General features: G+C 37.2%; 1 protein-coding gene across 1 annotated transcript in view; it reads right to left on the bottom strand.

The window, feature by feature from the left end:
- Positions 1–1115: 1115 nt before the first annotated feature.
- Positions 1116–23379, bottom strand: part of tyr (tyrosinase) — a 39163-nt gene continuing 16899 nt past the window's right edge. The window contains exons 2-5 of the mRNA XM_028800416.2: positions 20313–20529; positions 18190–18337; positions 10626–10807; positions 1116–1949 (exon numbers count right to left, since the gene is read on the bottom strand). Coding sequence (XP_028656249.1) covers positions 1717–1949; positions 10626–10807; positions 18190–18337; positions 20313–20529 — 780 coding nt within the window. The 3' untranslated portion in view covers positions 1116–1716. The remainder of the gene's footprint in view (positions 1950–10625; positions 10808–18189; positions 18338–20312; positions 20530–23379) is intronic.

Genomic DNA, 23379 nt, shown 5'->3' with positions numbered 1-23379 from the left:
CACAGCTTGATGAAGCCAGCAGGACCGGAGTCCTCTGTAAAAAGTAGCGATGTGACTGAAAGTCCACCAAACTGGACACCTCCCATCCCCAGCTGTGCCTTGATACCCTGTCCATGAAAATCACATGCCCAAGTATGCAGACACTGTTCTCACTGTCATTAAACAGGAACCAAACTGCCCTTATTTGGTAGTGGCCCCAAAACCCTGTACTCTCCTGGCACCCCGAATTCTCCCCAATAAAATTCCTCGAGCAACAGTCATATGCATTCTCCAAGTCCACAAAACACATGTAGATCAATTGGGCACACCCCATGTCTCCTCCAGGATTTTCATGAGGGTAAAGAGCAGGTCTTTTGTTCCATGGCCTGGACTGAATCCACATTGGTTCTCCTGGTCTGAAGGTTCCACAACTGGGCAGAGCCTCCTTTCCTATACACTGGCATAAGTTTTCCCAGGGAGGCAGAGCAGTGTGATCCCCTGATAGTGGGAGCACACCCTCTAGTCCCCCTTTTTAAAAATGGGGACCATCAACCCAATCTGCCACTTCAGTCATGACAGCCCAACAATGTTCAGTGCCTTCAGCATTTCTGGGTGGATCTCATCCATAACTGGGGTCATTCCACTGTGGAGTTGCTTAACTACCACAGTGATCTCCTTCTAGGAAATGGGCATTGATCCCACATCAGCTTCTGGCTCTCCCTCCAAAAGGGGACTTACCAGATTCAGGAGTTCATCGAAGTGTTCTGCCACTAGATGACATCCTCAGTCTGGGTCAGTATTTCTCTACCCTTGCTGAGAACAGCCTGGATGAAGCCCTGCCCTACCCCTTCTGAACTTCTTGTTTGGTTGGCCAAAATCTCTCTGAGCCTGATTGATTGTTACCCTCTGTGGACTCTCAGAACTCCTCACACACACAGGGTTTTTGCCTCCCCGACACCCAAATCCACAGTCCTTGTGGCCTGTTGGTACCCCCTCTGCTGCTTCAGGGTCTCCCATGCTAACCATCCACAAAAGGCCTCCTCCTTCAGCCTGATGGCATTCCTCACCTCTGGTGTTCACCATTGGGTCCTCGAGCTGCTACCTAAAGGCCATATATTGAACATATGACAAGAGTTTTCAGAGTTTAAAGGTGCTGTTTAATAAGTGCTTTCAACATTGTTATACAGTTGTCACATGATCATCATTAACAGCATTTCATTATCTGATTAGTTGTTCACTGTTCGGCCCATATTCAGTACCATTGTCCAGTAAGAGAAGGAAAGGTGAATCCAAACTGCATCATTACTCAGGATGACAATTTTTTTTTTTAATAAAACCTCAGCTACATATTTTTTATTTTCATTTAAGGTCACAGTAAAGAGGGAAAATGTCTGGAAAGATTGAGGTTCCTTTGTGAATGTAGAATTTGACTAATCTCCAACTTGGAGAGTCTTCTTGTAAAATTTCCAACTTTTAGGTATTGCTAAATGTGTTTTTCACAAATAGTCTACTTTACGAAATGCTTTACTATCAACCCCACTTTCATGACATTGAAGTCAGACACTTTTTATATTTCTGGGGCATAGTGAAAAAGTAGTGGAATTAGGAGAAAAAAAAATATTGCATTGTTTCAAAATGTGTTTTTTATAAAAACTGGTTGGAAACTTGGTCAAATTCAGTAATAGACACCATGGAAGCTTTTGACCTTGCTATTCCCGAGGCAGGCTCTCTTTATCATCACAAAGCGGTCTGATAACTGAGGTTTTGCCCATCTTCTCCTTCTTGTAGAAGAGGTTGCCTCTCATCATACAACTCCATCTTCTTCTTCTTTGTTCTGCGACATGCAAGGGTTATTACTGCAGCCAAGAGGGAAGCTAACAGTGCACCCAAGATTGCAGCTCCAAGTAACCACTGCCAGATATGCCGTGCCTGGTCTAAGTATGGGTTTAAAAATTCCTGGATTCTCTGACCTGGAAAGGCAAAGAGAGAGGTAGGATAAGTACTTTCTATTAAGAATACAGTTCTGCTTGGCATGTGCTATGATCAGGAGACAAGAAATCATGATGTTTTTTAGTTCTGGGTTTTCTAGCATCTTCCATCAGTTGAGGATTGTTAAAGTAAAAGCAGTGTTAAATAATACCAATGCTTAAGATTGCACAGTGGTTAGCACTACACTACAGCTCCAGACTGCTTGGTTCAAATTTCAGTGTGGACACGATCAGAGAGTTTGCACAGAATACCTGTGGTTTTGACTTTGTCCTTCAGGCAGTAACTCACCCCTCACTCAGAGAGGACAATCAACCTTTTTCCTACTGAAGATCATGGCCTCAGATTTGGAAGGGTGGATCCTGATAGCTACTGCTTCATACTCAGTTGCAAACCACACCAGTGCATGCTGGAGTTCACAGCTCGATGAAGCCAGCAGGACCAGAGTCCTCTGTAAAAAGCAGTGATGCGATTATAAGTCTGCCAAACCAGACACCTCCCATCCCCAGCTGCACCTTGATACCCGATCCATGAAAATCACAAACAACACAGGAGACAAAGCACAGGCAGAGCACAGTTCCACGCACAGAGGACAGTGTTGATGTTTTGCCCAAGTATGCAGACACCATTCTCACTGTGATTAAACAGGAACCAAACTGCCCTTATTTAGTAGTGGCCCTGAAACCTTGTACTCTCCTGGCACCCCAAATTCTCCCCAATCAAATCCCTTGAGGAACAGTCATATGCCTTCTCCAAGTCCACAAAACAGGTACAAAAAAAGTCCACTTCAGGTATTCCAGCTTCTTTCCACATTCCAGCAATTTGCAGGTTAAAGTGATTGGTGGACTGAACTCCGTCCAAGCTACTTCTAGTCAGGTCTCAAGTGCTGCTTGGATAGGCGCTCAAAGTCCACAGTAATCTTATGTTAATGGGTACAGTTAAAAAAAAAATATATATATATAAAATGCAATAAGAATGTTGTTCTCAACACTACTGACAAACTGTGCAGCTTTCTAAGACTAACTTGTGTCAGGCATGATATTGCTTATACAAAAATGTTAATTGGAATGAATGGTTTTACATAAAGATGGATTGTTTAGTTTTGAGAAGAACTAATATATAATAGGGTGGCACGGTGGCGCAGTGGGTAGCACTGCTGCCTCACAGTAAGGAGACCTGGGTTCGCTTACCGGGTCTTCCCTGCATGGAGTCTGCATGTTCTCCCCATGTCTGCATGGGTTTCCTCCGGGTACTCTGGTTTCCTCCCACAGTCCAAAGACATGCAGGTTAGGTGCATTAGCGATCCTAAAAATTGTCCCTAGTGTGTGCTTGGTGTGTGTGGATGTGTGTGTGCGCATGCCCTGCCCGGGGTTTGTTTCCTGCCTTGCACCCTGTGTTGTCAGGGATTGGCTCCAGCAGACCCCCATGACCCTGTAGTTAGGATATAGCGGGTTGCATAATGGATGGATAATATATAAAGAAGAAAGATGAATGGACCACATTGTCAGTTTCAATAGGTCAGAACCCTCCAGTAAAGGAAAGGCAAATGAAAGGTGTTAAAGACGCATGCCGTGTTAGAAACACACATATTAAGGAAAATTGTTGAATTTGTAAAAGGACTTTTAAAATAACAAATAGGGTAGCTTTACTGGAGAGAGGGTGCAAATGCTGACCTATCTTTGAGCTCCACCTTCCTTCATTGCATGCTAGCTGCATAAAAGTTTACCCAAAGAAGTTTGTGTGCCTACTGGTTGAAAAATTAACTTTGATAAACTTAGGCCGAATACAAAACCTTTAAAAAAAAATCTTTAAAATATTTGATCTCTGTTACTCTTTACTTCATTTAACACAACGGAGGCAACTTTCCTTAAAATAGTACTCCGAAGCCACGGAGTGACCAAATAACCAGACGTTTCCTTTTTAAAATTGCCTCAAGACAAAAAAAAAAAAAAAAAAAAGTACTATATACATACAATTTCAAATATGAATGCAAAGCTGCCACATGCAGTAAAGGGGGTGGAGGTTTGAAGACACTGCTTCTTTAAAGCAACCCTGCTGCAGATTGGAGTCATGCTGAGCAGTTTGGTCTTTTGTCTGCATTCTATCAGTAAGAATAATTCATATTAATTCATAATTCCATATTTCAAAATTCCTTTTGTCTCCTTTGCTTCTACCCGAGAATGGACACCCTGGGGTTTCATCCACAAGTTTAGACATCTGAGAATGCCTAGCAGTCTTTTATGCCGCCATGATTATCATTGGATGTGATCATTATTTGACTCAATAGTAGGCACCTACAGTACATCACAAACCTCTTAAAATAGAGGATGGTAGGTGAGCTATAGTGCTGTTTGGAGAAGTGCTTTAATCATGGTAAAATTTTTATTACAGAAACTTAACAAAAAGATTTAGAAGACATGTGGTCTGGGGTGAGGGAGGTGGATTTAATAAAGGGAACAAGCCTATAAAGGTTACACATTCATTTCATATTGACCCAAAGTTCTGTTAAATTAATAAAATGTGCTCAATCTTATGCAACATGCTTAACGCACATTTAGGCCTTCATTAGTTCAGCTCCAATTTAAGTACAGATATATGAAGAACGTTCAAAAAGTTTCCGCACTTATATTTTTGTTGGAAACGGTGAAGGTGGAAGGAATAGCAATTGTTTGTGTCTGAGAGTGTCATGTGACAGGGAAAGTTGCATCACTACAAGAAAGTGACTATGTAGAAAAGTCATGTAATTTGTTTTTGCAATTTTTAATAGAGAGTTTAAAAAAAAAAAAAAAAAAGGCTGGAAACTTTTTGAACGTCCCTCTTACATCCAATCCAATATTTTGTCTACAAACATGAAACTTTCGTATTACCTTCCTATGACACTGCCAGATGCAATAAGAATGCTTCTTTTTCATAAGTTACTAAGTTAACATCTGATCTCTGGAAATTCTGAAATGGGACCCATAAAAGTAATCTTGAAGGTATGTGGAAACATTTACAGTGCTTAATATAAGTCCAGCTTTATCTCTATTAATTTTCCAACCTATACTCTCTGTATCTATGTGGGTAATTGTCACAGTATTCCTATTTTCCTACCTTATCTCAGTGATATGCATATAGAAAACAGTGAATGAGATTACCCTAAAATGGTCTGGAGTTACATCCATGGTTAATTCCTGTCTGATGAAATGAGGCTGAACTCCAAGTTAATCAAACTTCTACCCTCAAACAAGGAGCAACAAACAACAAGACCACACAACATCAGACACCATCTTCAAAGGTCTGGTATTGTAAACTGGTTTATCTGCGACAAAATAAACTTAGAATACAATCGCCCTGGTCCTTAGCTGGCTTTTCTATGAAATATGCATATGAAATCAAGACCTAGCTGAATAAGTCTCACTTGGATTAGCCTGGTTCTACAATTGAGGTTCATTTAGTTTTAATAAATGCAAAGTACTTCTCATTAGCTCAAAATAGACATATGCAATTCACAATTAGAACAGTTTTGATGAGAACCAGCAATTCAGTCAACCATAGCTTGTCATTCTAATGCACCCAATTTCTTCCAAAATAACATCAAGTCCAATTTTGAACTTCCCTAAAGTTCCACAATACTTGATGATTTATTCCAGGTGTCTATGGTTCGCTACGTGAAGAAAAACTTTCTCACGTATGTGTTCAATCTACTCTTTACTGGTTTCTTTACACATTCCCAATTCTTTTAATTTAATGACTAACTTCTACTGTGATACCTTATCAAAAGTGTTCTGAAAATTGAGATAATTAACATATACTGTATATGCTTTTGCTGCTTCCTCATAGAATTCCAGCACATTTGTGAAACATGATATCCCCAGTTTGAAGCCATGCTTATTGTTTACCAATACCTCTGTTTTTTATCCCATGAAGCTCAATCTTTTTCCTAATAATTGCATCCATAAATGTACCCGTCATGCAAGTTAAAAACTTACTGGCATATAATTATTTGTATAAGCCAGATTGCAGTTTTGTTTTTTATTTTATTGTCATCATTCCATACAAATAGATCATTTTTTTACAAAAAAATAGGATTGAAAACAAATCAACCCCCTCTTCTGAGAAAGAGCAGGGGGAAGGGAATAAAACTTAAAGCTAGTAAAAATAAATCAATTGATGAGTTTAATAGGCGGAAAAAGATAAATGGGGAAGAAAAAGAAATGGGAAGAGAATCTACTTCCTCAGTGTTTTAAGAGCTTATTCTAAAATATTATTGATTAGATCCCTCCAGGTTTTGAAAAAGTTCTGCACAGATCCTCTGAGAATTAGATTTTTTCCAATTTCAAATAATATAAAACATCAGTTACCCACTGACTTAAAAGAGGAGAGAGTTAGGATTCTTCCAGTTTAGCAAAACAAGTCTGCGTGCCAATAGTGTAGTGAAGGCAATCACAGTTTGTTTGTCCTTCTCCACTTTAAGCCCATCTGGAAGGACACCAAATGCAGCTGTTAGTGGATTAGGAGGGATTGTGACACCAAGGCTGTCTGAAAGACATTTAAACATTTTGATCCAAAATGATGTTAATTTGTGCAGGCCCAAAACATGTGACCCAGTGAGACTGGGACTTGATTGCAGCGTTCGCAGGTTGGATCTTGCCCTGGAAACATTTTGGACAGTTTTAAGCGAGACAGATGAGCTCAATATATAATTTTGAGTTGAATAAGTGTATGCTTTGCACATATGGAGCTCGAGTGAAGTCTCTGCATTGCTACCTTCTACTCCTTTTCTGATATGTTGAGGGATAGATCCTTTTTCCCCATTGTCCTCTTGGATCTTTGAAAGGGAGGGACTGTAAAATAATTTTATATATTGCAGAAATACTGTCCGAGTCCTTGAAACTGAGCAATATTTTTCCAGCATAGAGGAAGGTGCGAGATGAGGAAAACTGGGCAGGTTCTGTTTAACAAAGTTTCTAATTTGAAGATAGTGAAAGAAAGGTGTTGCTGGAAAGTTAAATTTGTAATGTAATTGTTCGTAGGATGCAAAGATGTTGTCTATATAAAGATCTCTAAGCAATTTAATCCCAAATGTTTTCTAGATATCAAAAACTACATATGTTTGTGAGGGTTGAAAAAGGTGGTTCTCATGTAGAGGTGCCACAGATAAAAGATTCTCCATCTTAAAATGCTTTCTACATTAGTTCCATATTCTGAGTGAGTGAAGCACAATTGGGTTATTAGTATATTGGTGATAATTTGCATTTATTGGGGCACAAACCAGGGAATATAAAGATGTACTGCAAGATTTTACTTCTATTGCGGACCAAGCCTGTGTATGTTCATTTATTTGTGTCCAGGTTTTCATAGCTTGTATGTTTGCTGCCCAGTAATAAAACTGAAAGTTAGGCAGAGCCATGCCACCTTCTGTCTTAGGTCTTTGTAGGGTCGCTCTCTGGATATGTGGATGTTTTAGGTTCCAAATAAATGAGGTTATGGTTAAATCTAATTGCTTAAAGAATGATTTTTTTTAATGTATACTGGAATGTTGGGCTGCACGGTGGTGCAGTAGGTAGTGCTGCTGCCTCGCAGTTAGGAGACCCGGGTTTGCTTCCTGGGCCCTCCCTGCGTGGAGTTTGCATGTTCTCCCCGTGTCTGCATGGGTTTCCTCTGAGTGCTCCGGTTTCCTCCCACAGTCCAAAGACATGCAGGTTAGGTGCATTGGCGATTCTAAATTGTCCCTAGTGTGTGCTTGGTGTGTGGATGTGTGTGTGTGCGTGCCCTGCGGTGGGCTGGCACCCTGCCCGGGGTTCGTTTCCTGCCTTGCGCCCTGTGTTGGCTGGGATTGGCTCCAGCAAACCTCCGTGACCCTGTATTAGGATATAGCAGGTTGGATAATGGATGGATGGATGGATGGATATTGGAATGTTTTGAAATAAAAAGAGAAGCTTAGGAAGGATATTCATCTTAACAATGTTAATTCTTCCAGCTAGAGTGAGATGAAGGGTTGACCATCTATGCAAGTCTTGCTTAAGTTTTTCCATACAGACGGCGAAATTTTGTTGATAAGGAGCTTTATGTTTACTTGTGATATTCACCCCTAGGTATTTAAACTGATCTGCAATAATAAAAGGGAAGGTGTCCAATCTAATATTGTATGCTTGAGAATTGTTTACCAATACTTCTGGTTTTTAATCCCATGAAGCTCAATCTTTTTCCTAGTAATTGCTTCCATAAATGTACCCATCATGCAAGTTAAACTTACTGGCATATAATTATTTGTATAAGCCTGATTGCAGTTTTTAATGCAAGAGAGTGCAACATCTGCAGATTGAGTGCATTTGACTTTAGAAGAGGAGCCAACGGGACACATGGTATATTTTCGGATAGGTTGGAATAATAAAAGGCCAGAAGTTACAGACCATCCTGTTATATGGAGTCTTATATAACCAATGTAAAACAGAAGAACATGTTACAAAGTTTGGTGGTCTTTTCAGCTGCTGTACAAGAAGTAGTTTTTGAAAAAACCTATAAGAACACCAAAAGAATTTGCATGTGCTGTGAAGGACAGAGATGCTGTGTGGCAATTTTTAGCAAAGTAATTAAATTCCTAAATAAATCACGGCTCTGAATCTTTGCATTGGATGATTGGGTTATTGGCATAATTCAAATTAAAAATTTTCTTTTGAATTGCCCAGTTTATTTTTAAACTTACTAGTTTGTGAATGTCTGTCCAAAGCATTGCAGAATATTATGTATTCAGTAGTAGCGTGTATTGTTAAATGTACTTTGAAGCAAGTCCTGTATAAAAACACACTTCAGAATTACTACAATATAAATTTGTAGGCAAACATCTATTGCATTTTTAGCATCTAAAAAGAAAGCTGAAGCTTCTGACGCTGGCAGGAGGCCCCCCAACGTTGAATGTCACATCCTCTGAGGAGGTTGTCCTGGGCATACAATTAACGTCATTTAGAAAAGCACTTACTTGTACATTGATGCTATGGAATGATTTGGAGTTTACATAGTGTAAAGAAGGAAGCACGGGAAGCCTAAAGAACATTATCTAGTACCACTGATAAAACTTTGGTTATGGATACATATTTTGCCAAAAAGCAACTTCAAAAAAAGTCTCTTTGATTGCATGAAAGTCATAATGGCTGGAAAAAGCAAAATATTAAAGGAGCCGCTTTGGCAGAAGGAATGCATTGTTAACCTTCACAAATGTCTTTGTAAGATTTTCCACAAAGTAAACACTGTACATAAATGCACAACAAACAAAAACAAAACTTGCACAATAGTCAGTCATTTGCTGCTGTAGGAGTATTACTAATTACATATAAATAGTATACAGTATATATTTTAGATAAAACTTTGTCACCTGTTGAATTCAGGTAATAAAATAAATTAAAAAAAAATCAATATCTCATGCCTTATGTGTTCCATCATGGTCTTTCCTCTAGAGCCTGTCTGTGTGAACCTGTCCTGACCGGTGTTCAGACTCTTGACTCAGACTTTTGAATACGACTTTCACTGGGTCTGTTACACCTTTACTCCTCCACATGTGTCTCACACTCCCTACTTAAACAGGAAGTGCGTCACCAAAGTCAAACTGACCAATCAGATTGCTCAGAGGAACTGGACACATAACACACACACACACACTTTAGCATTGTATCATACAGTATATTTTTTTGGCGGATCTAATATATATCTTGCACCGAGAGATCCGTTAATAAATGCCAAGAGATCTGTCCGCTCTATTATCAATCTTGACAGTGATGGCGTAAAATCCCAATATATCAATCGAACTTCCTTTATCCTTCAGATTTTCAAGGAGTGGGCATGATATGACTAATCCTGGAGAGTCATTGAGAACAATTAAGACACAAACCTCTGTGTGCAGTTCATCAGTGTGAGTACCAGACCATAATTTTCAATTTTTATTAGTGTTTCTATGTAATTTGCATTTAATCCATTATAAAACATTTTCCTTTTTAATATTTCATTAGTGAAAAAGAGAACAATGAAATATAAAAACAACAGTATGTGATTAATTATTGAGCTATGCAATGGAATCTATTTAATATGCACATTAGTGTTGTCTAAAAATATGTTACTATTTGTTATTAGACAATATTTCTATAAATAGTGTCATGAAATACATTATATACCAAAAATGATAACAGACTTTATTTCTAATCTTTATTTGTGCTGGTGCTCTTAAAGCTACACACCTTTCCCATCAAATGCTCAACTGAATTGTTCTGGTGTTGATAAGTTATCAATCTTGGAAGAAAGTGAGTTGTTTCTACAAACTGAAATAAGGTATAAAATTAAATGCAAAAATGAGGGTGGGGAGTGGCTGGAGTTTATCTTCGCGGCAATTATTTGAATGAAACATTTCACTGGGCACAAATGTAAGCATCCAATGGTAAACTTAGAATTGAACAACAACTTGCTAGCAGAAGAAAAAGTAATCACTTGGATAGTCACAGAATTAAGTGGTTAACATTTGATTTCTAGCAGGATAAGAACTTTACCCCAGCACTGAACAAAACAACAAAATTATCCCAAAAACTATTCTCATAAAGTTTACACCTTAGGGAATGGCAGAGACAAAAAAGAAGGAAGTGTTTAATATTAAAAACAAAACAAAAAAAAAACCATAATCCATGAAGTCTCACCTGGTTCTAACAAATAAGCGTAATTATATCCAAAATCCAATGATGAAACAAAGTAGTCCCCATTTTGGAACAGTGGTATGAAAGGCACCATGTGGTAGTCGTGGTTGTGACCAATTGGAGCGTTGACTGCTGGGTAGAGATCTCTGACTGGCTGGTGTCTTCTTAGCCACTGCTCAAAAATACTAAAATATATGGGGACAAAAAAAAGAAGTCTATTAAAATGACCTGTGGCCTGAATAAAAACTAATAAACACAAACTGAAACACACGCTTTCCAGTTGTGCTTCTTTATCTGCAACGTATTATCTCAAATGCCACAAATGCACAAGTAAGCATTGTAAAATATGATGAAGACTAAACCCAACCAGGACTAGAAGAAAGTGGCTGTAGCCAAATAGTATGATTATTTCACAACGTTTTGGTACCCATTTCTAATATATGCATTAGTATTGTTGTTGTTGTGTTTGCCGCAGGCCACCGCAGAGTTGTAGAACATGTACAGGATGTCACGACTCATATTAAAAGGGAAAGAAACAAAAAAAAAAACCAAACAGTCTGCCCTACCCTTCATATACTGTATAGTTGCACTATGTTAGGAGACCTGTCCGGCCTGTCACTGATGTAGACCTCCAAGTACTTTCAGCAAGGTACCACCTCTACATCCACTCCCTGAATAGTGACTGGACATAAAGGCTCTTTGGTGCAAAGTCAATAACCAGTTCCTTGTTTTTGTGAATGTTAAGGTGCAGACAATTCTTTCAGCACCAAGAAACAAAGTTCTCCTCCTATACTCTGTTTCATCCCCATTATCAATATACTCCATAAGTGCAAAGTCATCTAAGAATTTCTGCAAGTGACATGACCTGAAGTTATATTTATAGTTGGAGGTGTACAGAGTAAAGGAGACAGGACCATTCCTTCTGGTGCTCACATCTGTTTCAGAAACACAGTCCTTGAGTCTCACAAGCTGTGGCCTGCCCAACAGAGAGTCAATTATCCATGACACCATAGGCTCATCCACCTACATATCTTGGAGTTTCCAGCCATCCGTGTTAAGGGGTATAGTACTGAAGGCACTTGCAAAATTAAAAAATAAAAACAAACAATCAGTGCTGCCAGGTGAGGGAAAGCCTTGTGCAACAGATAGACAAAGATGGAGTTGGGAATGAAATTACCTAATAGGTCTTCATGATATGATAAAGGCCACTGGTCTATAGTGAAATGGCATGCTGCTTACATAATCAAGAGAGAGTTTGATAAGGAAACAAACATAATTGTGGTAATTTCTCTCTAAAGCTCATTGAAGTATTTTCTACTACTCTTCGCTCCTTTTCCAATTAACAAGATTGGGGTTTGGGAAGCACCAACAGGAAGAAGAAGTGGCACTAGGACTTTGCAGGGTCTTAAAAATGCCCACTCACAAACTCACTCGTACAGGTCTAGATTTAAAGCCATCAGTTAGCCAATACTGCACATTTTTGTCTTGTGAGAGGAAATGTGGCCACAACTTGTACAAGAGAGTCTGGAACTGTGTCCCAACAGTGCTACCCACTGTGTTACTATGCTGTCAGTTTCTGATGTGATAGGCCTGGTTATTTGTGTTTGCCCCCAATAAGTTTTAATCAAACAATATAATGCTCAATATTTAAAGGAAAATACAGCTCTCTCACAAGTGCTTTAATTACTTTCTCAGAAAATTCAATTTTCTTGGTTAATTCCAAAAAAAAAAGTACATTTCAATTAAATTGTATTAAAAAAAGGTCAGGTTTGAAAACATGTCCCATTTTACACAATAATGGCTGATCATCATTATTTTAAATACTTTTCAGTACACAGAGATGCACATTTCTGAACTGAAATTTAGTTTACACACACAAAAACAAAGCTGATGTTATATTATACATTTTTAAGGTCAAAGATATTAAATATTTCCACTTGTATATTAAATTAAAATATTTCGAGTATGGTGAAAGTTGATTCTGACAGACTCCATTTGGCTGTCAGCTGCTTTTCCAGAAATGTGTCGAGTGGAATTGAGGGCGTGGAATAATTTGAATTGCTTTGATCTGTAGGATGATATTAACATTTAGTATTAACACTGGTTTGTAGCGGAGACTGACTTTGCATAAAGCATTCCTTTTTTATTTGTTTAGGTAGAGTGTGAGAATTAAGCAAGCAGACTTAAAATCAAGTATCAAGCTGCGCAGCTACTAGAAGCAAGTCTGAAGCACAAACATTATGTATAAAAGAGGCATTTTAACTTGAATTAAGTAAAAGGAAAAAAAGTAAACTTTTAAATGAATATATCTGAACAACCTGACTTTACTGGCAAAAAACGTATGCAGTTTTCTTCAAGTGAAATGCATGTTTCTTACAGAAATGCAGCTTACAAAAAATAAAATTTTCAAAATAACATTTAAAAAAAAAAAAAAAAAAATTAGGCAGAGAAAATGCTCACGCTTCTTACAGAGCATTCTTGAGTGGTGCTTGATAAACAAAAAAAAAAAAAGTTCCACATTCATGTTGTTTTCATAGCAGTCATAAAATAAATCAGGAAAAAAAACCCATACCAGTCTCAACCATAACAGTACAGATGAAATCTACTTCATTCAATAGCCAAATGTATCCAATCCATTGATGAGGCACTCGGTGAGTTTAAACAAACAGTTTACTGTGAAACAAGGAGTCAACTGTCCATTACTTTGCATACATGTCTACATGTCTATAGAATCGTACACTTGCTTAAAACAAATAAAAAAAAAACAGCATATCTGAAAAGCATCAGTTTATGAACAGTAACAATAGGGCTACATCGTTTAATGAATGCTTGATTGCATCACTTACAGAAGTAATAACATTGTTGTTCTTAAACAGTCACTGCAAAAGGAGATCTTTTTGCCATTTTCAAGCTGCTTTATGGTCAGTAAATGTCTGATGAAATTCTGCCTTCCATTTAACAGCAATAGTTTAGGCAACCAACTCTCAAATTACTTGTTATGGGAATGACACCCTTTCAGTGATCACATTTTTGGCTCAGATATGCAGAGTGTTTAGACTATGAATCTGACACATTCCTGAGCTGGATTAATGTATAATTAGATAGTGTTTCTGACTCCTTAATCTTTACATGACAAGCATTCATTTGCTGTTTTGAACATTTACTTTGCAGATGTGTGTATAACAGACTCTTAATATTTTTTTTTAAGTTTGGATAGAGAGAGATTTTTTTTGAGTGTGTACTGCCCTTTCAGTCAGTCAGTCATTTTCCAACCCACTATATCTTGTTGGTAGTCAGAAAATAGTAAATGGCAAGTATGTCTGTCAGAATATCATTTTTTGATTCTAGTGTGAAAGTGGGACTAGGAACTAATTTACTTTTTACCCTTGTAAATATCCCCCAAGCCACTAGGTCTCACTTTTTAAAAGTCACAGGATTATTGGGGAGGACAGACAGGCTGACCCTCCCCAATCACATTCCTATAGAAAAACTAGTGCCATTAGCAGGACCTGCTCAGGGTTACTGACCGGCCTTTAAATGTTGGCCAGGTAACCTGGAGACACTTGTGAACACTTACCCTGATGGGTTTCCTGACCTAGCCTTAAAAAAGGCCCCTGCAGTCAATATACAGGAGGCCTTAGCAGTGTCTTCTCCCAGCTCTAAAATAGCTGGACACAGAACGGAGGCTTGATGGTAAATAGGAGGGCCTGAAAGCTTAGCCATATATGTTTGTGGGGATTTGTTTTTGACGGTTCACCTTGTCTGGATAATAAAACCCTTTTCTTTCATTACTTCGGTTCTTTCGGTTATCCTTTGGATTTTGAAGTGCAGCACAAGCACCCTCTACAGTCCACACTGCCTATTACTGCAACACCAAAGTATGTATCAGGTGATGTGAACATTTTTCATCCCATACATATATGCTAAAAAACAACACCTCATACCCTAAATTCTGAGGCACAAAAAAAGTTTCTGGAAAGCATCCGTTTCTGATCTATAAACACAGAACACTGTTTACATTCCTTTATCAAAACTGAAACAAGGACCATTGCTGAGTCAGCATGACTGTTTAAAGAATCAGACAAACACGTTCAAGTTCCATGGGATCCATCCAAGTGGATACAGGAAGAATATTTATATTGCCATTCCTTTGAGGATTTTTAAATAACTACTGAGATTACATCAAGCCACTTCACCTTGTACTTATTATGATAGTTGATAACAGAAAGAATCCACAAGTGTGGATGATTACATAATTAACAGTTGGCATTCAGAAGTCAATACTTGTATATAGAATCAAACTTCTGTAAATAAAGAAAGATGCCAGACTGAAGAACCATAAAGGACAGCAACTTCACTCATAACTTTATAAATATTAAAGCTCAAAGAATGCAAATAATTTCAGAAAGCATTAGCCCAGTGCTTCTTCAGCTTCAGTCCTGGGAGCCCTACCTGTGGCTGCAAGTTATTGTTTCAACCACATTGATAATTGAGTCATTTTTAACTTTTATTGAATTCATTACTTAAATATCTGCTTGTTTTACTTTCTTTTGCATTCAGAAAAAAAGCATTAGTGTTAAATTGGCATTTATAGAAAATGAATGTTTGTATTTTTCTCTATAATTTTAGAAGTTGTATTGGCTCCAGCAGACCCCCCGTGACCCTGTGTTAGGATATTACGGGTTGGATGATGACTGACTGACTGACTAATTCTATCATTATCTTTTTAACTCCTCTTTTCTGTGGAGTTTTTCCTCTTAATTGTATCACTGACAAGTTAATGGCAAGCATAGCAGACACCAGGGCAAGTGACACCAATTTAAAAAAAAAAACAAAAAAACAGTGTGTTTATTAATTGATGGCATAAATAACCTCAAAAATTAACAAATATCAAAATTCAAAATAACAAAAGAATTGTTAAGCACTGAAACTCTACCCTGCTTTGTTCAATCAGGAAAATTAGCATAAATCAGTTTGCAAAAAAACACACACACAAAGTGGAAGAAAACACTTGCTTAATTAAGGCTGGATTCTAAGTTAAAGAAGAAAAATGGTTGGGAAAAAAAACCTGCAGCGACATTGGTCCTCCAGAACTGAACCCGAGAATGACAAACCACATGTCTGCAGTTAGAAGCAAAAGAAAAAGGTTGAAGCTGAAAACAAACGGGCCAAGATCATGTATGGATAAATTCATGCTGTCTTGTTAGACTATACTGCATATCGACTTACTTTTTCTTAATTAGAAGACTCCTAAGCCACTCTTAATAATCCATCCATCAGCCAACCAGCTATATCCTAACTACAGGGTCACGGGGGACTGCTGGAGCCAATCCCAGCCAACACAGGGCGCAAGGCAGGAAACAAACCCCAGGCAGGGCACCAGCCCACCGCAGACTCTTAATAATCCAATAGCAAAATTATGCTTAACATTATCCAAAAGCAGAAGAATATCCATGAAAAATGGTTAAAAGTTTCTTTAGAATTTTTATATATTGTAGTATACCCTTTAAGATCAATATATAATAGCCTAATGTACTTCAGAGTATGAATTTTGCTGCATTCCATTTGAAGTTGGAAATTGGAATTTTCAGCTTGGAAACTCTGGGCTGGTCTGTCAAGTCTGAGTTTGTCGTGATCATGACATCAATCCAAAATGGCGACTTACACCATAAAGTTTAATGAAAGCTGTAGTATTTACTGTTTATTAGCACTTCTGTCTATGTGTGTCTCATTAAACCTGTCATACACACAGTACTGTGCAACTTCTATTTGTGGATATGTTGCTACAGTGCTTGGATACACAATGTGTAGTGCCTTGTTAACAACTGTTATTTATTCCAATGGAGCAAGCACAACAAAAGGTTCCCAACCCGAGTACAACCATATTGGTTTTCTGAATGTTTTACTGGAACATGGTCAATTCGAGTGTGATGTCATTACTAGCTCTGACATCTGACTTCCAAGTTAAACGGAACACAGCATCTCTACCCATAGTACACATTGAATCCCATTGTATGAACTTAAAGGTTTGGTAAACACTTAGACTTCTGTTACATATGGTGAAAGGTGAAATCCAATTTTGGCAGAAGTTTGACTTAAGGGAATAAATAGTTGGTCTCGGTTAAGTACATGGTAAAAACTGTAAATGCAAAAAATCAAAATTCAGTAACAGGGAAGGCATTTGGAGATATGCATTAACTCTGGATTTAAATACATATGGTATATTTAATTGTAAAACAATCATGAAATTTATGAAATTAAAAATCATTTGAGGCATAAAAGTTGGCACATTAAATTCAGTTTAAATGTACAAGAGAAGTCAGGTGTATCGTTTTTTTCTGTGCTGTAATGTCTTAAATGCATCATCTGAAGGGGGGGGGGGGGGGGTTTGTAGTTTCAGGCACCTTATACATTTCTGTTTGCTTCATGATATACTGTTGGTTCAATGCCAGAAACTCAGAAAAATGCTAAAAATGGCAATGTGAAAGATTTAAATGTTTGAAAGTACTGTGAATTTGAGAACACAGACATTTTTAAATAGATAAAACGCCATTTCATAATCACTATAATAATATTGTATAAAACGGTATGCAGTACATATTTTACCCTGGAATATTTCACTGTATACAGGAAAATTTCTAATATACTTAACCAATGAAAAGGCAGTAAGCTATAGGCTAGTATGTTTAACATCTGTGATAGGTAATTAAATAGTACATATTTCAGGGAAAAAAAAAAAAAAAAAAAAAAAAAAATCGCATAGCAATTATACATGTGGAGCTGTGAACAGTCAATGTGGGTTTAGACTTGGAGGTCTCATTGAAATGGTAGAATTTTGTGAGTAAACGGCTAAAGAATTTGACACACACTGCTTCTTTCAATTTTCAAAACACTTTTGATAAGTTACTGCACTGGAGGATTGTGGAAGCTGGATTTGAAGGTGCATTGTGTAGACAAGAACAAAAACTGGCTTAAACACAAAATACGTTAGAGCGTTTGAAACCTGTTTTGAATCAATGGATAATAAAAGAAAAGTCCCTTAGGAATTGGAGCTGAATCCACTGCTCCTTTTAATGTATGTTAATGATCTTTTACAAAATGTACATAACAAGCTGTTTTGCATGCAATACTAAACCAGGTAAAACGTCAGATACTCTGGCCTCAGCACAATCATTGCAGATGGACCTGCATAGAATTCAGATTTTGATAGATGTATTGTAAATAAAAGTGAGGTTTTACACATCAGAATCAAATTGTTAAATATGACTACCCATTATGAGGAGGGAGGCAGAAACCTGAAAGAAGAACTCACAGGAAGGATTTAGGAGTTTTATTGGACTGGTCATAAAACAGACATTTTACTGAAGTGATTAAAGTAGCTAATAGGATTTTAAGATTCATACAACTTTGTGTTGACTACACATCAAGAGAAGTTATTTACAATGCCATTATATTTAGAATATCTGGCTTTGAAGTTGCATTATATCAAATGAAAGTGAAATTTTCCTGTAAATAAATAAAATAAAATTACATTCATATGAGTAAATTCATATGGGTGCACACTCACCTGTCCACAAACACATGGTGAATCAAAAAGATTGGATCATTTGCGGAGCCTTGAACTTGAGACATGGATCCATTCATGTAAATATGGAGAGCATTGTGCAAAGTACTCTGCGCCTGTGTAGCTACACCATCAACTGGATTTGCAAAGCCTATTTAAAAGTAAGAATATGTTAAAAAAGAAATCATTCCCATATAATCCATAAAAGAGAGGCAATATAACAGAAAACTCATTTCAATTATTTTTTGGTTAGCAAAAAAAAAAAAAATAATAAAAAATAAACTAAATAGAATTAAAACAATTAAACCCCCTTCTTAGAAAGATTTATCCCCATACACATCCCAGTTTTAAAAGACTGCACACCAAGTATGGCACCAGACAATTAGCAATGAAAATGGAGAATTTTGTTCACTCCATTCCATTATCTATGAAATAGGACTTCAAATTATCAGTCATAACTTTACAAACAAGAGTCACTATTTTTACAACAAAAAGTCGAGTAATGATTTTTAGAAAATAGTACAGGCATTTAAGTTAAATGTTTTTGCACACTTTCCCCACACAGAAAACATATACAGGATTGCATAATCCACCCAACAGAAAGTCTGTCAAAATTACAAAATGTAAAATTACTCAAATGATTGAGAAAAAAGTATTAGTTTGGAATTATGATATTGTTGGAATTACAACAGTATGGTTAAATGCATCACTTGCTATGTATTCTTCACAAAAAAATACAATTAGGCTCACAGGATCACTTGAAACTTCAACTAGAAGTCAACTGAAAACAAGCAGCAAATAATCAATGAACTAAACAAACATTTCATGGAAGTCTTCAAGAAATTATACTGCAGATAAAAAATAAACATGACTGGAAATGCATCAATATAAATAAGAAACAAGCTCAATGTTTGAAGTTTTTTTTCACTTTATGCATTTGGTGCATTGAAGACAACAAACAAATCTCATTAGGTCAAGAGTTATCAGTAGTCATCAGTCAGTCAGTCATTTTCCAACCTGGGAAGCGAACCCAGGTCTCTTTACTGCGAGGCAGGAGTGCAACCACTGCGCCACCCATTATCAGTAGTGCTGACAGACATCATGCGTATTTATTGACTTTTAATTGAAGTGATTGCTAGAATATGCTTAACTAAGACAAAAACTCTAATGACCACAACATTGCCCATGTAAATCTAATCCATAAGAAGGATCATAATTTCCCAGTAATTATAGACCAATAGGCCTTATATAAAGCCCATGTAAGATTATGAAAATTAAACTCTGAAATAAATTTAAAAGACTACAAAGCATATGACAATTTTTTTTTTTTTTTTTTTGAGAAAGTTTAAGTAAAGTACATCGAGGAGCAATTTGGACAATTTGGCTTTAAACTAACCAAATGGACTAAAAAGTGTCCTCTGGCTGGCCAAATTCTCATACTACTGTTATCGGGTTCAGTGTATACAATTCGAGATCAGTGAAGATCCAGAAGAGAGAATTGTTCAGCTGAACTGTGTCTTTGCATGCTGCAGAGTTCCAGGGGCTTAAAATTCTACTGGAACACTTAACGGGAATTTTTATTTTTATGTTTTGTGATCCATTTGGTGACAGGACTTGCATTTCAAGTTTGCCAGCTGATTTTTTTTTTTAAATTGCTATTTTCCCTTTTAAGCACGGTTATTTATAGTTAATGTACTTTTCTGTTGATGTATTTGTAAATCTGTGAGAACATTCCAAGTAGGTCTTCAGTAATAATTTGCATAAAAATAAAATGAAACAGATACAATTTGTACAAAATCAACATTTAGTAACCTAAAAGGAAATATCAAAGTGGGACAAAAAAAAAATGTATCAATTCCTAACCCTGTTCGGTGAAACTATGTTCTTAATCAAAAAACATTTCCCCAAAATAAACTCATTTATACTACAATACATCTTAAAAATATGTGTAAGGCTGTGAACAATCTGTTATCTACCTGGTTTAACCAGGACATTTACTAAAAACACATATTGTGTTGTATGAAACACATCTTTAAAAATACAAAATGAAATTCATAGTCTTCAATGTAGCAGCAGCCTGTGATAAATGCTATAGTCAGTTACAATCTTTCATTCAAGTCATTTACCTTCTAGAGTGTTCCGAAAGCTGAAGTTTGCGGTTCTGTCCAGTGGTTCAGTTTCATACTGAGTTAGACTCAAGCAGAATTCCACCTCAGCAGATGTTGGCAAACGGGGAGTACGACCCTTGTCATGATTACCAGGGTTCCGCAGAAGAGGCCCTTCAGTTGTGCCATTGCATAAAGTCTCCAGACTGTTGTACTCATCTGATCTTGAGCAAATTACCTGTGGAGATTATAATTTAAAAAACAAAAAAGGTGCCATTTGCTTTTACTCTCAGTACATACTTTTAATAGAAAGTTAAAAATAAAGCAAAACAAAACTGTTGAAGAATATCCATTGTAGGACCAAATGTGGACAAAAAGTTTGGCAATAACAAGACCCAGACAAATAAAAGACATCACATCAATAAAATGAAAAATCATAATTTATAGCACACGTGTCAATTATGAATAATTTCCTTTAATACCAAACCATATATCTGATTCAGTTTTTAACAATGTCCCAAAGAAATTTGAAAAATAGCTTGACTAATCAGACTTAAAAATTTAAGGCCATGAATTTAGAGATTATATGGATGGATAAGATATCTGTGCAAGTGATTCTCACTTAAGGAGAGCTTTCAAATATGTATACTAGAAAGAAATCTGTGTTCATGTACAATAAATAAATGTGCGTAATATAAAATTACCCACCTGTAAGCAATTATAAAGGAAAACATCAACAGTAGGGTAATCATTTTGTTTTTATATGTTTACCAGGGTGAATTATATAATTTTGTAAATATTAAAAATGACATTGTGCACCTTCATATTTCCTTCCCTGGATTTTATTAGCTATGAATTCTCCCTAGCTTATGTGATAGGATAGGACATACCTTCTGAGGAGGGGGTTATAGCCCACCCACCTTCTGAAAGGCTGGGGTTTGCCTACCAGTAATATGAAAAATAATTAAATGGGAAGTGTCCTGCCACACATAACATTTGTCCCAATAAATAGATAATATTCACAGAGATTTACTGTAGGACAAAACAAGAAAGTTCTGACCGAACTATAACTTGGCCACACATCCTTAGAAATCCATGCTCATTTTTGTTATAGAATGTTAAGACGGACTCAGAGACACATAGTGCTACACAATAGTAAAAATCTCTGAAATGGAGGGGATGCACTTGAGTGGACTCCAAACCCAAATGAAGCCAAAGAAAACCAATTATACAAAAAGGGAGGAATTATTATAGCAAAAATGCAGAAGGGAACAGGTTGTAAAAACAATAGCAAAAGACAGGGGAGGGGAAATATAAACATCCCTGGGCCTAGCTGAACCATAGTTTACCCAGTCTCCCTAGGGTGGCTAACTCACTTTCTTACCTCAATTATTATTCCTGATGGTTCTTTTCTGGCCTCTGTTCCTCCAGTCCGTCCGTCCACCTCCCCACTGAATGGACAAGGCTTTTAAGCCTGGGCTATGAGGTTGTAGAGCAACTTATCTTGGCATCCATACTATAGGCAGGACCAAAGCAGCCCAGAATGTTTGTTCACCTCAGTGACTCATGGGATTCCGAATGTACTGCAGTGGTACTTTAGTCTTGGGGAACATCTTAAACAGGTGTTCCTCCTGCCCACTGTTTACTTAATTTCAAGACTTGTGCATCCCGAGACATTAATTGTATTTCTGAATGAAGAGGCCTTTTAAATATCTTAATTTTGTTTTCACCAAAACATGCATTTGATTGAACATTAATTTGTAATGAATATTTTTGAAGCAAATACAAAATAAATAGACATGTGCAGCCCTGCATTGGTCCTTTAGCACACCCTGTTAGCTATATACGATGCCTGCTACTCAAAAAAAAAAAAAAAAAATCAATGGAGACTCACCCCAAAAATCTTAAAGCACCCCCTCAGGACAAGTACATGCAAGTCATTATTATAAAAATTCCCTAAATATCTAATATTAAACGTTCCTATATCCAGTCCAGGAAGAGATGCTATCCTTTTGCAATATTCTGAAGAGTTTAAAAAAAAAAAAAGTTGTTTTAGCACTTTTTGAAAACATTCTTGGAAGCTTACTGCTTTGAAAGCCAGCTACACAAAATCTCAGGTAGATTACAAGAAACAGAGATGCCAGCAATTATTTTTTATAGCACGGATTCCAACACGGTGCTGCTGTTTCTTAATTCCTGCATTTAATCTACTCCTACGCAACCTTAACATCCTTGCAACAGACAATTTGATACAGGCAAGGGCTGGCAGTGAATTTTTAAAGTCTCTCTCACATTATTTTTAAATCTACACACTTTATAAATGTGATATCTTCAAACCATGCTTGTACAGGACTGTTTTCTACAAATTCTACTTTATTGACTTCAATGTAACACAGAGTCAAATTAAGGAGGCAGTTTCTGATTGTTGTGTATAGGGTGAAATAGAAAGTATTCTGTTTTTTTTCCCCCATTTCTAAGAAATATAGTGACCATAATTTGTTTCTTCCAGTTCTTTTACTGCTTATAAATATGTTTTCATAATTGATACTTCCACTTCATCTTATCTTGTTACAAAATGTTAAGAAAGGGTGCAAAATGTTATCTTCCTGATCATAAACAGTAAGCTGACACATTTGAAAACTACAAGGAAGCCTACAATGGAATGGATACTTCATTGCCATTCATGCATTCCATCACATCATCTGCTTTCACATCTTCAGATGAAGAGAAAATGTGAAGAAAGTTTGTAAAGAAAGTAAAGTGCTAACCTACTTATGCATGTTTGACATTGCTCAGGGGTGCCATGGTGGCACAGTGGGTAGCGCTGCTGCCTCACAGTTAGGAGACCCGGGTTCACTTCCCGGGTCCTCCCTGCGTGGACTTTGCATGTTCTCCCCATGTCTGCATGGGTTTCCTCCAGATGCTCCGGTTTCCTCCCACAGTCCAAAGACATGCAGGTTAGGTGCATTGGCGATCCTAAAATTGTCCTTAGTGTGTGCTTGGTGCGTGTGTGGGTGTGTGTGCGTGCCCTGAGGTGGGCTGGCACCCTGCCCGGGGTTTGTTTCCTGCCCTGTTCGCTGGGATTGGC

The sequence above is a fragment of the Erpetoichthys calabaricus genome, chromosome 4 (genome assembly GCF_900747795.2).
Source record: "Erpetoichthys calabaricus chromosome 4, fErpCal1.3, whole genome shotgun sequence".
NCBI lineage: Eukaryota > Metazoa > Chordata > Cladistia > Polypteriformes > Polypteridae > Erpetoichthys > Erpetoichthys calabaricus.
Note: the sequence above shows the minus strand (reverse complement) of the source record. Positions and strands in the feature narration are given on the sequence as shown.